The sequence below is a fragment of the Elephantulus edwardii genome, unplaced genomic scaffold (assembly GCF_000299155.1).
Source record: "Elephantulus edwardii isolate Elephantulus edwardi_28Jun2011 unplaced genomic scaffold, EleEdw1.0 scaffold00096, whole genome shotgun sequence".
NCBI lineage: Eukaryota > Metazoa > Chordata > Mammalia > Macroscelidea > Macroscelididae > Elephantulus > Elephantulus edwardii.
The window spans coordinates 11842873-11858201 of NW_006399846.1; the positions used below are offsets into that span (position 1 = coordinate 11842873).

Consider the following 15329-nt stretch of genomic DNA (forward strand, 5'->3'; position numbering starts at 1 on the left):
AACGCATCCAATCTTCTTTGGTCTTCCTTATTCATGATCCAACTTTCACGCGCATCTAAATCAATTGAAAATACCACAGTTTTGGTCAAGCACATCTTAATCTTTAAACAAGTATCCCTGCTGTTTGTCACTTTCTTTTTCCACACCAAAGGTCTCACATATCAATTAGTGAATTCAGGTAGTGAGTCTCTTAACGTGGATGCATAAAAACAGACATTTTCTGTTGGAAGTGATCGGAATGTGACTTAATTTTAAACCTGATATTGTGGCACACCAGTCAACTTGGCATGGTGGGATGCTAAAGGCCTGAGGTAAACATGAGTTGGTTCCATAGTAGTTATCTAATGCCATCATCGTGTGCAACTCCTTAGAGACCCATGCTGATTCTTCTCCACTGTTTCCTTTTGGAATTGTACCTGATTTTATTTCCAGTTTTCATGCAAATCCATTGAGTAATGGGATAGTTCTGCTTTTGTTTCTTGACCAGGAAACTTTTGTTCCAGAAAATGTTATGAGAAGATAATAGTGACGATGGAATGGGGCTGCACTCAACCTGTGGGTGGACGAAAGGAGAGAAGTGCTCTTTGTCACTTTAAAGAGGTCTGAGTTATCTAATAGGAAGCTCTGGTGGCCTTGTCGTAGGAAGCTGCGCTGCAATCCCAAAGGCATGTAGTTTGAACATACCAGCTGTTCTGTGGGAGAAAGACGGCTATCTCCTCCTGTTAAATTAACTGCCTCTGAAAACCTGCTGGAGGGTCAGCTGTGGGTCAGTTCCAATTCTGTGGTACACAACAATAACTGCTATATAATGCTGCTTTAACAGAGATACCACAATTGGAGGCTTTGACAAAAATAAATTTACTCGCTTATGTTGAGGAGGCTAGAAGCCCAAATTCAGGGTGCTAACCCTAGGAGAGGTCCCCTCTCTATGTTGGTTGTAGCTCAGCATCTATAAAGCCTGCTTTCCCTGGTACCTCCAGGTGCCCTGGCCTTTCCCAGTATTAAGGAGTTCTAGTACACAGGGGCCTAAGTCCAAAAAGAAGCACTCAAACTCCTGATAATTATATCTTGATAATACTAGGAGTTTTTCTCTCTGCTACCTTTCCAGGGAGATCTGGTAGCCTAGTGGCAAGAGGCTGTGCTGCAATCCTGAAGGCACATGGCTCAAATCCCATGAGCTGCTGTGTAGGAGAAGGATGGGCAGTCTCCTCCCATGCAATCAACTGCCTCTGAAAACCCACTAGAAGGTCAGCTATGGGTCAGTTCCAACTCGAACTTTCCAAGTATTACCAATCACATCCTAGAGGAACTCCCCTTACATTCAATTAGGGCTTTGATTGAATTAGGGGAAGAAATCTAACAGAATGTGGAAATTATCGAACAATATCACTAATATCATATGCAAGCAAAATCTTGCTAAAGATTATCCAAAAACAACTAGGACCATACATCAACAGAGAACTGTCAGAAATACAGTTTAGAAGTGGCTGTGGCACTAGGGATATCATTGTTGCTGTCAGATGGATCATGGCTGAAAGTAGAGAGTACTAAAAGGAGTCTATATGTGTTTTATCAAATGATGTCTATTTGTGCTTTATTGGAGGAAGACTCATCATCAATCTGTTACGCAGATGACATAACTTTGTGCACCAAAACTGAGGAGGATTTGAAGGGTTTACTGCAGAAGTTCAAGGACTGCAGCCTTCAGTATGGATTGCATCTCAACATCAAGAAAACACTGATTCTAACACCAGGTCAAAATAGACAGTATCCAGACAGATGGAGGAAAAATTTTGTTCAGATCCACAATTAATACTATTGGCACCAATAGTCAGGAGGAAAGAAAAAGATTAATTGCGTTGAGAAAATATACCTGCAAGGACTGCTCTAGAGTGCTAAAGAACAATGATGTCATTGTAGAGACTAAGGTTTGTCTGATCCAGGCCCTGGTCTTCTCAATTGCTTGCTATGATCTAAAAGCTGGACAATGACTAAGGATGGCAGAAGCAGAATCAATGCCTGAGTTGTGGTACTAGAGAAGAGTACTGAACATACTATGGGCTGCCAGGAGAACAAACAAGTTTATCTTGGAGAGGATAAAACCAAGTTACTTTTTGGAGGCAAGGATTTTGAAGCTCTGCCTCACATACTCTGGGCAGGTGGGACCAGGCCTTGGAGAAGGACATCATGCTTGGAAGGTCAATGCTTTAGAGGGTCAATGCAGAAGAGGAAGACCCTTGATAAAATGGATTGACACAGTGACTGTGGCAATGGAGTCAGGTGTATTAGAGATGGTGGTGAGGTTGGCTCGGGTTAGGGCAATATTCACACCCATTGTCCATAGGGTCATTAGGTACTATAGTTGACTCAATGGCACAAAACAGTAACAACAACCACCTGCAGTCTTCCTACAAATATCTTATTTAACAGATCATGAGGGCTTCCATATTCTATCATTATGTATATGTATTTTGCATATAATTCAATCCATGACAAGGTCCTCGGAGCAGACTGGAGTTCTTCCAATACACCATTTGATTTCTTGGCTGTTTTTACCAGATATGTTGGTTGTGGGTTCAAGCAAAATAAAATCCTTGGTAACTTCAGTCTTCACTTCTCATAATGTTGCCTATTGGTCCCGTTCTGAGGATTTGGTTTTCTTGATGTTGTGGTATAACCCATACTGAAGGCTCTAGGTAGAAAAGGATGAAAGGATGCAGACTTTTAAAAATTCTTTCAGAGATAAGCCAGTGAAAATGTATATAGATCACTGAGTCTTCAAGCAGCAGCAAAAGTAGAACAGTGCTTTGGACAATGAGAAAACCCACTGCCCAGATTACATTAAGCATTTCTTTGCTGGTGGTGGAAAATGCAAAGGAAAGCTGAGTTTAGATTGTATGGATGTCAAAAAGCAGTGAAAAGCATTTAGACTTAATTACCAGATGGGAAAGGAAACCCCGTATTAGTGGGTTTAGGATGCAGAGAGAAAGAGGATGAAGAGTTTTGTTTCCTAAATGCAAAAATGACAGGAGAGAGTTGAACATAGTAAGGAAGAGCCAGGCTTCCTCCAGGCAAAATTGAGTGTCAGGAACCCAGGAGAAAGAAACACCGTTGTCTTATTTGGGAAGGTCTTTAAGGGTCCAGAGAAGGAGAGGAAACAGACAACACAGTTTCTGAAAGATAAACTGACAGAATTAGTACAAGACTGATTAGGGAGCTCTAGTGACACAGTCCATTGAGAGCTGCATTGCTAACCCAAAGATAGCACCTCGCTGACAGCTGGAATCCACCAGCTGCTCTTTGCGAGAAAGATGGGCAGTCTTCTCCCTTTGAAAACTCGCTGGTTGGTCAGCTATGAATGGGTTCTGACTTGAAGGCAATGAGAGAACTGGTTAGATATAAGTAGATGGCAGTCCTTCCGCGGATATAGAGAAAGCTCTTTGGGAAATACTTTATTGGAACTGCTACAGACACCGGTTGGTACAAGATCAGGCCCCTGGCCTAGGAAATCAGTCGCCAGAAGTCTGAGAACCGAATGCTCCCACATCCTATCCCTATCTTTAGAAAACCAAAGCAGGTCGGAAAAGGCACAGAAAACACACACACACACACACATACACACGGAGGATGTAACAAGAGACTAAATGAAAATGGACTACTATGAGCCTCTACTTTGGCTTGGTGTCAAATGAAGAAAAATCTAAACAAAGGCAAGTACAGAAAGAGGACAAAAAATTAAAACTGTGTGTTAGGACGTGTCGGTAAGTAAATACAAGCCAAGCTCATTACCGGCTGATGGAGGCCAGCTGCCTAAGTGCCTCGGGGTCTTCGACTCATAGCTACCCGTGTGCACAATCAATAGCTCTGAACTCTGCCCTATCCTGAGCCAATCTCACGGTCACCAACACACCTGCCCCCATTGCCCCTGCTATTGTGTCAATCCATCTCATCCAGGGTCTCCCACTCCTGCGCTGTCCTTTCAAACATGATATCCTTCTCCCAGGACTGGTCCTTACTAACCCCATGCCCAAAGTCTGTGAGGCGGCGTTTCAAAATCCTTGCCTCCAAAGAGCAACTTGATAGCACTCTCTCTAGGGCAGACCTGATTGGTATGTTCAATACTCTTCTCCAGCTCCACCACCATTTTTCAGTTTTCAAACTTGGGAGTCAGGTAAGGTTTGAGAACAACTTGGCAACTCACCGAACTGGGCCGGGGAGCAAGCTCAGCGCCCGCTGGCGGAGTGTGGTGAAGGGCGACTACCTGGGACGCACCGGGGGAGGCGGGCCCAGAGCAGGGACTGGTCCCCAGCCCAAAACCCTCCCCTTCGGCCCGGCCCGCCCCTTGGGCCGGGGCTGAAAGCCGGAAGCGAGCAGAGCGCAGTCGAGTCGAGAGAGCACGGGCGGAGGGAGAGTTCCCTGCGTTCCCACGCCGAGCCCCCGGTCCCGGCCACGCGCCCTCCGCTGGGTGCCGGGCCATGGGGGCCCCGCGCGGCGGGCCGCTCGCCCTCCCGGGAGCCGCTCTCAGCCTGCTGCTGCTGCTGACGGTGGCCGAACGGGGGCGCCCCTCCCTGCGGCTCTTGGACTACCCGGAGCCCGTCTGCTCCCAGCCGGTGAGACCCCAGAAAAGCGCCCGGAAAGTGCTAGGGCCCCGAGGGCGGAGGTTCGGGCGGCCGGGGCGGGAGGCTGCGTGTCTCGGGCTTGGGAGCAGGAAGTATGTGCTGGGGTCTGGAGTGTGGGGGTTCAGGGAGGATCTGGGGCTTGAGTGTGAAGATCTGGACGCCCTGGCGCGGACACTCGGAGCGTTGGGGGTCGTGGTGTGAACTCAAGAGGGAGTTTGAGAAGGAAAGATCGCGCGGTGCGCGCTGCACAACTCAAAACGCGGGCCCGGGCGGGAGGCGGGGAGTGACACCTCCACTGGAGCCCGGAGTTGGGGGAAGTAGGCGTGGACAGGCTGATTGGAAAAGGCTTGTGGCGCCGGAGACTTTCGGAAAGGGGCTGGTGGAGCTGCCACTTAGCGCATCCTACAACCTCCGCAGATCGGCTCAGACGGGACGCTCGAGTCCGACCCGGGGCTCGAGAGCGCCTCCTCCATTGTTGTCCTCATTCGAGTCCAAAGTTGCAGGGCGAGCGAGCACATCGCAGCCGAATTAGAAATCGGCTGAGCGCAGTCCGGCTCCCCCGGTTCCCCCGGTGTCCTCGTTCTACGTGGACGAGTCTTGGCGTCTCAGAGGCCCAGAACCTTGAGGGTGAGGCGAGACGTGTAACCTTTCACTGAAACTAGTTCGGAGAGTAACAGCAGAAAGCTGACTGGGATCTTCTGGCCGTCAGTGCTGCCTGCAAGTCACTTGTCAGGGGTCAGAGCCTTGTTTTTTAAGACACACCCACAGCACTGCACTCTGGAAACGAGGATAAAAATCTGTCGGATAGGGGATAGGACACACATACACACACCCGTGCTCCCACAGTGCGCGACACACCCACCCAGGGGCCACATTAAAGCATGTGAGGGCCCTAAACACAGATAATCCGTGATGTCCCCTCCCCTGCTTACTCACATATTAAATGAAATCTGTGAGATAGATAAGTGGTGGTAAGGTGCCAGCTCATAGCGACAAAGCAAACAGAACACATCCCTGCCTGATTCTCACAAAGTGTTGTGCTTAAGGCCCTTTGTTCCAGTCCCTGTGTCAACCCATCAATGACAAATATATTGCATATCATATACTATATAATTGCCTCTGAAAGCCCGCTTGAAGAGTCAGCTGCAGCTCGATAGCACACAACAATAGCAATATATACTACATATTGTATGGGATTTTTTTAAACAACATTTTATGGGATCTCTGGTAGCATAGTCTGTAGGGAGTTGAGCTGCTATGATGTACTGTAAAGTCAAATACAAAACATTGCAAACCTATAAACAATAGATAGGAATTTTCTCTATGCTCACAACTCTGATATTCTGGAGCCCATTGTTAGAGTCACTAAGTCAGTCCATCTTGTTGAGGGTCTTTCTCTCTTTCACTGACCCTCCACCTTTCCAAGCATCATGTCCTTTTCTAAGCAGGCCCCTCTTAGCAATATACCCGAAGTATGTGAGGAAGAGTTTCATCATCCTTGCCTCCAAGGAGCACCCTGTTTGCACTTTCTCCAAGACATATTTGTTTGTTCTGGCAGTCCATGGAGTACTTTTCCACCACCACAACTCAAAGGCATTGACTATTCTTATGTCATCCTTAGTCATTGTCCAACTTTTGGATGAATGTTCTTGTTAGGTACTGTTGAATCAAGTACAATTCATAGTGACTCTATGAACAAAAAATCTAAACCCTGTTCTATCCTGCACCATCCTCATACTTCCTGACATACAAGAGCCCATTGCAGCAGTCACCGTGTCAATCTACCTGGTTGAGGATTTTCCTCTCCTTTGCTGACCCTCCCTCTTTCTCAGTATCATGTCCTTCTCCAAGGAATAATACCTCCTAGCAACATGACCAAAATATATGAGGTGAAGCCTCATCATTCTTGCCTCCAAAGAGCACTCCAGCTGTACTTGATCCAACACAAATCTGTTTGTTCTCTTGGCCATCCATGGGATGTTCAGTGTTCTTCTCCAACACCACAGCTCGTCAGTTCTTTTACTATCATCTTTATTTATTGTCCAGCTCTCAGATTCATAGCAAGTAATCAGAAAGACTGTGGCCTGAATCAAATGCACCTTAGTTTTTAAACTGACATCGGTACTCCTCAATAATTTGGAAAGGTCCCTAACTACAGATTTTCCCAGTGCAGTGTGTCTCCTTATTTCCTAACTGCTAGTACCAAGGGTGTTAATTGTGGATCCAAGCAAGATAAAGCTGTGGACAGTTTAAGTCTCCTTTCCATCCATCATGATGCTGCCTATTGGTCCATTGGTAAGAATCTTTGTTTTCCTCGCATTGAGATGTAACCCATATTGAGATGCATTCCTTAATCTTCTGCAACAAGTGCTTCAATTGCAATTAATTTAAAAGACATGGCTTGGCTCTAGTGCACCTTAGTCTTTAAATTAACATCATTGCTCTTCAGCGCTTTGGAGATATCTTTTATTTACATGTTTGCAAGACTTTTTTTTTCTTGTTTGTTGTGTACCGTCAAATCAGATCCAGCTGGCACAGGAGGAGATCGCCCCTCCTTCTCCAGCAGAGCAGCTGGTGGATTCAAACTGCATGCCCTTGGGACGGCAGCATAGCTTTTTGCCACGAGGCCATCAGTGCTCCCTTGCCAGACATATTTTAAAGTTACAAATATTATTGTTTACAACACATAGAGCATAACTGTAAATGCTGTGAGGTTAAACAGTAACATGGTTGAATTTATTATGATGGTTGGCTTGTTGGAGTTCTCTCACTTTTGCTTCTTGTCTGGGACTAGGGTTTTTATTGATTGTTTACCAGAACATGTGCAAGAGCCTATCTTGTATCTTTTTATCATGGCAAAGAGCAAAGCTGGGCTTCCTCCTGGAGTTGACGGATCAGCAGACGTATAAGACGGTTCTCTCAAAATGGATCAGAGATCTGATAGATAGAGATATATAGATATGTAGATATGTAGATATATAGATATATAGATATAATCCATCCTTGTCCAGTAAACTACTCATTTTGGATTCAGTGGCATATTGAGTGAGTGTAGCTAGGGTTAAATTTGGCAATCCACTGAGATAAGGAGGTTTAATGATATAGGAGGAAATCCAAGGAGACCTGTCTATAAAGGTGTTGCAGTGATAGAGGCCTCATAGCTTAAATGTGGGTGCCCTCATGACTCTGCAGGAACTTGATTTCTAGCCAGCACATTCTCCTACAGTAGAACTGTTGTCACTTTCATTTAGCATCCTGCCAGTTCCCTTCCACTTGGCTGCTTTCTCTTCTTTGTATCCTGTCTTATTGGCATCTTTGGATCTTTGCTTTGAGCAACTGGCTCCCCTGTTTTGTTGATGCTTTAAGCAGTGCTTACGTTGTTTTTTGGGTAATCCATCCCTGCACCCACCTATTAGATGGTGGTCCTGTATGGAGGTCAACGACAATCTTAAGGAAGGAATGAAATATGTAAAACACTGTGCCTCCCTCCCAGATGCACTCCTTTCCACTCGCAGCTCCCTTGACCCCATGATCTCTAGTGTTTGTCAGCCCTCTGAGAGTAATGGTATCTGACTCAGAAGATGTGTCACAAAGGATTAGTTATCATTTAATATTGTAAAAGATTTACTGCAAGAGGGGGAGGGTCAGTGACTTTTAACAGATTATTTTAAAACTGAATGATGTTGGAAAACATCCTTGTGACTCTTACTGTTGGGCAAAGCAGGGAGACTTCGGCCGAGCAGATCCTTCATGCAGACTTTGTGTAAAAGTGTTTTAACACCTAGCACTTGGCGTTCATATTTTTATGGTCATTTGTCATGTGTAAGCACAGTACATGCCATTACTGTGTGAGAAACTAATCATAAATCGAGTAGGAGAATAAGGCTTGAAGTTAGGTGACTACCATACAAGGCATCCTCTAGCAAGTGCTCCCTGGACAAGTGAGTGTACAGAATTCCAGGGGGAAAATAAGTTATTTGTCCATTATAGATTTCTTCATGAAAGAAAGGACATTTAGGCAACCCTGAAGAGGGGTTGTGTGGGAGCTGGAAGACAGAGGTTGAAAGAATCATTCCAGGCTACACATTGGACCTAAACCAAGGCCCCTGGACAGGACAGATAAGGTTTGTAGCTGGAGCAAAGGGTCTATGTGGCAGGAGAGTAAAAAAAGATGCTAGGAAGGGAGGTGGTGGTTATTAATTGCCAGCCAATCAATTTTGACTGTTGGGAACCCCCTACGTGTAGAGTTGAACTGTTCCATATGGTTTTCAAGGCTTTGAACTTTCAGAAGCCAGTCTTCAGACCTGTTTCCCAAAATGCCTCTGAGTGGGTTTGAAGTAGCAATCTTTAGGTTAGTGGGCATATGCTTAACCCCTAAAAAGCAAAGTAGAGGCTTCGTTCTGGCATTGTTCTCATGAACTCTGACTAAAAGAATTTTTACTTTAAATGCCTTCAGTATAGGGCTTTTGAAAGTCTAGAACGGGACCCACAGCATAATTCCAGAGAGGGGTGGAGAGCAAGGATGGGATGTGTTTGCAACTCCTATTCTTGTTCTTCCTCCCCTTCCCTCTTCATAAACTGGAATCAGAGACCCCCTCACATCCATGGACAAGCAACTCCCCAGCTCTACTGACTGTTCTTTTAACAAGAAATAAACTACATCTCTCTTTTTCTCTCCTATTCTTTTGGCATCATGCTGTAAGGTTTGGTTTTACCCTTTTCCTTTTTCTTTCCAAGGGTCCTTTCCCACTTTTCTTTCTTTTTCACTTAACTCTTTTACGTGGCCTACCTTTCATTAGCTATGCTTCTTAATGCCTTAATGAACCTTTTTCACAATAAAAAAGAAAGAGATGGAGGGAGGGAGGAAAGGAAGGAAAAAGGAAGGAAAGGAACCACATCTATTCACTCTTCCACTAGTGTTTTTGTCTTACATATTTTAAACATCTTATCAAGAGAGGCCAATCCTTGGAGAAAGACATGCTTGGTACAGTAGTTGTTGTTTTGTACTATTGTGTCAGAACTAACCCATAGCTGACCCTCCAGCAGGTTTTCAGACCCTCCAGTGGGTTTTCAGTGCAGGTAATCACACAGGAGGAAATTGTCCAGCTTTCTCCTGCAAAGAAGCTGGTGATTTGAACCATGTGCCTTTGGGATTACAATGTAGTTTCTCACCACTAGGCCACCAGCTGTCCCTTGGTAAAGTAGAAGGTTGGCAAAGAAGTGGAAGCCCTTTGATGAGATGGCTTCGCACAGTGGCTGTCACAGTGGGCTCAAGCCCAGTGGCAGTTGTGAGGATGGTGCAGGGCTGGTGTGGTTTACTCTGCTGCACATGGAGTTACTATGAGCCAGAACCGACTTGATAGCAAAACCACCCCATTGATGTTTGAGTGAATGTGAGATGAAAGAATGAAGAATGGGAAACCAAAAACATGGCCTACAAAAGGCTGGATTTCCATTCTTTCTTCACAGATTCTCTACAGCTCAGAGCAGTTTAGGCTGCCCATACCAGTTTCCTCATCACCACAACCAAAGGACTGATGAGCTAACTCAAAAGTGGGTTGTAGTTGTTATGAGCTGTCAAGTCCCTTGCAACTCATAGTGACCCTAAACCCTGTTCTGTCCCTCTGACATGCCTATCGCCATTACCCCAGTGACTGAATCAATCCATCTTCTCGAGGGTCCTCCTCTCCTGCGCCGTCTCTCCACCCTCCCAAGCATGACGTCCCTCTCCAAGGACTGGTCCCTCCTTGCAACATGTCCAAAGTATGTCAGACGAAGCTTCAGAATCCTTGCCTCCAAGGAGCAGCCTGGCTTCACCTTATCCAGGATGAACTTGTTTGTTCTCCTAGCAGTTCATGGTATATTCAGTCCTCTTCTCCAGCACCAAAGTTCAAAGCCATCAACTCTCCTTCTATCATCCCTAGTCTTGTCCAGCTCTCTGATGCATAGCAAGTAATGTCAAAGACAATGGCTTGTGTTCAGCACACCTTAGTCTCCAGACTGAGATCATTCCTCCTCAGTACCTTGGAGAGGTCTGACAGCAGACTTTCCCAGTGCAATTATTTAATTTCCTGGCTGCTGGTACCAAGAGTGTTGATTGTAGAGCCAAGCAAACTGAAGCTGTCAACAATCTCAAATGTCTTATCTGAAGTCCATATAGTCCAGTGGCTGATTTGTCAATAGATTGCTAGGTGTTTTATTCCAGAGTACCTCAGGGTGGACTTGAACTGCCAGCCTTTTGTTTTGTAGCCAAGCACCACTAGGGAGTCCAAAAACCAGTTGCCCTCATGTTAACTCTGATTCATGGCAATGCTCTACTCTGCCACACATGGATCACATGAGTCAGAGCTGACGCCATGGTAGCTGGAGGTGATAATTTAAAAGCTGACGAGATTTAGCCCTTGATAAGTCTCTCCTGAGACAGGAAGAAGGTGACTGCATGCTTGTTCTACTCCCAGCCCAGTGCTGCCAGCCCAGGATGTGGGTAACCAAAAGCAAAGCAAACTCATTGCCATTGATTCTTTTCTGGCTCATGGCCACCCTGTAGGACAGAGGAGAACTGCCCTCTAGGGTTAGCAGCTGACCACTTAACCACTGTTGTCCCAGGGATCCTTTTGGAAATGGACACTTGTAAGAAGGAAACAGGTAAATAAATAATTGGCTTTGCTTGAGAACAGCGATAAACCAAGAGCAGGCATATTACACTTCCTGGTGGCCCATCCTTAGCACCCACCTCAAAACCCTGGTGCCTCTCATTTTCCCCATAGAAATCAATACTGAGAAGGCCAAAAATAACCACTTTTCCCTCTGGGGTTGTTTGATTGGTCGTTCCCCCTGTCTGGCCTTTCCGGTTTCCCATAACTGCCAACCCAGAGGAAATAAAGCCCAGAAACACACACACACACACACACACACACACACACACCCCCAACCCAGCAATTTGAGGATGACCAATGTGACTATTAACACACAGTTTTAAAGACAGGATGTGTACACCATTACAATTTCCTTTTCTTCCTGAGCTCTTGTGGTTTTGCCTTGTGGTAGAACAACCGTTTGTTCCAGCCCTTTTCTGGTTGCCAAAGCAGGGCCCCTCTTGCACCTGATAGGCAGGTGTTTGGTAGTCACCCTTGAGTCATGTAGACACTCGGGCGAAGCAGGCAAGGCTGGGATCCTACTGGCAAAAGAACCAGCAGAATTAGCAGGCTCCCGGTGACAAAGCAGTCTGCAGTCAGCTGTTAACCGAAAGGTTGGTATGTTGAACTCACCAAACAGTACTCTCCAATAAAGGCTTGGCAGTTCTCTTTTGTAAGGATTACACCTGAGAAAAATGCCATGGTTCTATCTAGTAATACGTGTGGTTGCTATGAGTTGGAATTGAGTGGCAGCAGGTTTGGTTTTGGGGTGGATTTCAAAATGACTTTCAGCCCGATTGCTCCGTGCTCTCATCATATCATCCAGTAAACAAAATCTGTGCCCTGCAGGGGAGGGGACACCCAGTCGAGTCAGAAGACCTTGCTGGCTTCACCTGCCACTCGCTCTGTACTCCTAGACCAAGCACTCTACGATGAGCCAGCATCCTCATTTATAAATGGAGATGAACCCTACAGGGTTATGGGAAGAATGAATGACATATCACACAGTTATGTGCCAGTATCTACCAGACCTGGCCTGTTACCTGTAAGTTTCTGCCAGGCAGTGTGTCAGGTGTTTAATATAGGTCCTTTCCTTCAGTTCTCACAGCAACCCTCTATGGTAGGAGTTATTAACTTGCTAGAGAGGTGAGGTGAATGGCCCAAAGCCACACTGTTACTAAGAGATGATCAAGCCAGGGCTTTGCATCTTCAAAGCTCATTTTCCCTTATCAGATTCTCAGTAATGTTCATTGATATGCAGAGATGAATAAGATTACTTCTTTCTTTCTTTTAGTCATTTCCTCTGTGGATGAAAAGAAAAAAAAAAACCGGACAGACCTATTCTCTAAGTGTACCTTTTTTATCCAGGAAGACAAGATAGCAGTGATTAAGGGCACAGATTTGAATGTCAGCTGTGTGGGACCTTGGACAGCTTAGCTGACCTCTTTGTGCCTTGTTTCTTTATCAGTAAAAGGGGAATAATGGTGCTTACTGTCCAGAGGTGTTTAAAGATTAAATAAGTGTATAATATGCTTAGCACAAATATCTCGCCATATTCATCATTCATCCTCACTGCTGTCAAGTTGGTTCTGACACATAGCAACCCTCCAGCAGATTTCTGAGGTTGTAAATTATATGGAAATAGATTGCCCATCTTTGTCCCGCAGAGCCACTGGTGGATTCTAGTTGCTTCATAGTTATCATCTTCATCATCATTAGTATCCTCCCCCCCCCCCCGCTGACTTTTTGCCAGGTAACACTATGCCATTCACAAGCAAACTCATAAGTAACATTCTAATCCTGCTGAGAAGCGGTGATGTCAGCTTAGAGACTAAGGTGCACCTGATCCAGGCCTTGGTCTTCACAATTACTTTCTATAAATCAGAGAGCTGGACAATGACTAAGGGTGACAGAAGAAGAATTGATGCCTTTGAGTTGTGGTTCTAGAGAAGAGTCTTGGACATAGCATGAACCACCAAGAAAACAAACAGATCTGTCTTGGAAAAGGTGAACCAAATTTCTCCTTGGAGGCTCGGATTTTGAAACTCCATCTCACATACTTTGGACATGTGGCCAAGAAGAGAAGGACATGTGGTCAGGTGGAGAGACAGCGCAGAAGAGGAAGACACCTGATGAAATAGATTGATACAGTAACTGGGATTATAGGGGGTAGGTGTGTCAGAGTCAGTGAGACTGGCTCAGGACGGGGCAGGCTTCAGAGCTGTTGTACATAGGGTCACTGTGAGTCAGAGGCAGCTTGATGGCACATAACAACAACAATCCTGCTATTTTCAAAAAGTCTCCAATTTTAAGTGGAGGAATTGAAGGTAATATTTTTTTTTAGGGGAATAGAATGAGATTTATCTTGTTATTAGATGCAGTCTGGCCAGCTCCAACTCATAGTGACCTGAGGTATCCTGTTCAATCCTGCACCACCGTCACAGTCTTTACTAAGTTTAAACCCATTATTGCAGTTAGTGTCAATCCATCTCCTTGAGGCCCTTCCTCTTCTTCACTGAGCCTTGTTTCCTAAGCATGAGGTCCTCTTCCAAGGACTGGCCCCTCCTGATCTGTCTTAGTAGAAGCCAAAGAAGACCCTGAATGTTTATCTATCTATCTATCTATCTATCTATCTATCTATCTATCTATCTAATCAATCCATATCTCACTGGTGGCCTAGTGGCAAAAAGCTGCACTGCAATCCTGAGGGCATGTGGTTCGAATCCACCAGCTGATCTTTGGGAGAAGGATAGGCAGTCTTCTCCCGTGTGATTAGCTGCCCCTGAAAACCCGCTCGAAGTTCAGCTATGTGTTGGTTCTGACTCAATGGTACACAACATTGTGTGTGTGTGTGTAATGGTTTGAGGCCACCACCTGCTCCGTGGGAGAAGGATGGGCGATCTCCTCCCGTGTTACTGAATTCCTCTTGGTTATGGGCTAGTTCCAACTCTATGATATATAACAATAACATATACATATACACATATGTATGAAAAATGCTAACTATTCATTTCCCTAAACAAACTAGTGTCTGTCTCACTTTTCAGTTCTTTTCTTTAGTAGGTAACATTCTGTCTTTTAGACAATGCTTGCCGATCTATTTAGTGAGATACTGAAATGTTTAAAATAAAAACAAATACCACCATTTTTCATGGCTAAGAATAGAACTTTGTTCCCCTTTAAAAAATAAAGAACTAAAACCAGAAAACAAGTCTCTCTTTGTCTGAGCCCTCACCCCTTCCTTGATCTACTTCCCACAGACAATTCTTTATGAGTCTTTTTGTTGTCTGGTGGTTTTGTGTGTGTGTGGAGGGTTTTATTCCCCTTGACATTTAACCTCCATGTTTTTACAGGTACTTATGTTCCCATTTCTTAATGTATCCAATTTAGACATTATGTGTTGACTTATAATAAATGAAAGTTTACCTTTCCTATCTTCACATCTCATTGTTCTCTTTCCTCTCCCTTCCCTTTATAGTTACACTACAATTTGATGAAATCAATGGTCAGTGTTTACATGATGTAACAAAGTTAATAATCTCTACTGCTGATGCAAGTTCGTTTACTTTGATTCTATTTCCTTTGTAGCACAGTTTCTTTTTCTACCTGCAAAAAATTAATTGCTTTGCTTCTCCATTTGCTTACTTTTCCATGTAACCATGGCAGTTCTGGTGGCTTAGTGATAAGGAGTTGAACTGCCAACCCAAAGGCTTGCAGTTAGAATCCAGCAGCTCCTCGGAGAGAGATGGACAATCTCCTGTGATTTACAGCCTCTGAAAATGGCTGGAGGGGCAGTATGTAACAGTCTTAATTTCTTATTATCCAGTTTGCTATGGCATGTGTTTTTATATCATGTTTTTTCCTCCCAAATAAACATATCTTATCAATCCCATTGCCCATTCATCCTCCAAAAGACTCCCTCCTGGAGCTCTCTGACACTGGCCTAGACAGCGCTCACTCCTGGAGAGCAGGGAGCTCCCAGAGGGCGTTCTGTTTAGGCCTGCGGCACACTATCAGATTAGCTAGCCTGTTACTTTCCTTCACTGTGAACTCTCCTGTGGCCAGGATCTTGTGT

The 15329-nt window shown here is 44.9% G+C and overlaps 1 protein-coding gene across 1 annotated transcript in view; it reads left to right on the top strand.

Moving 5' to 3' along the window:
* The first annotated feature begins 4475 nt into the window (after positions 1–4475).
* IL17RA (interleukin 17 receptor A) overlaps positions 4476–15329 on the top strand; it is a 44822-nt gene continuing 33968 nt past the window's right edge. Inside the window, exon 1 of the mRNA XM_006891379.1 lies at positions 4476–4610. Coding sequence (XP_006891441.1) covers positions 4476–4610 — 135 coding nt within the window. The remainder of the gene's footprint in view (positions 4611–15329) is intronic.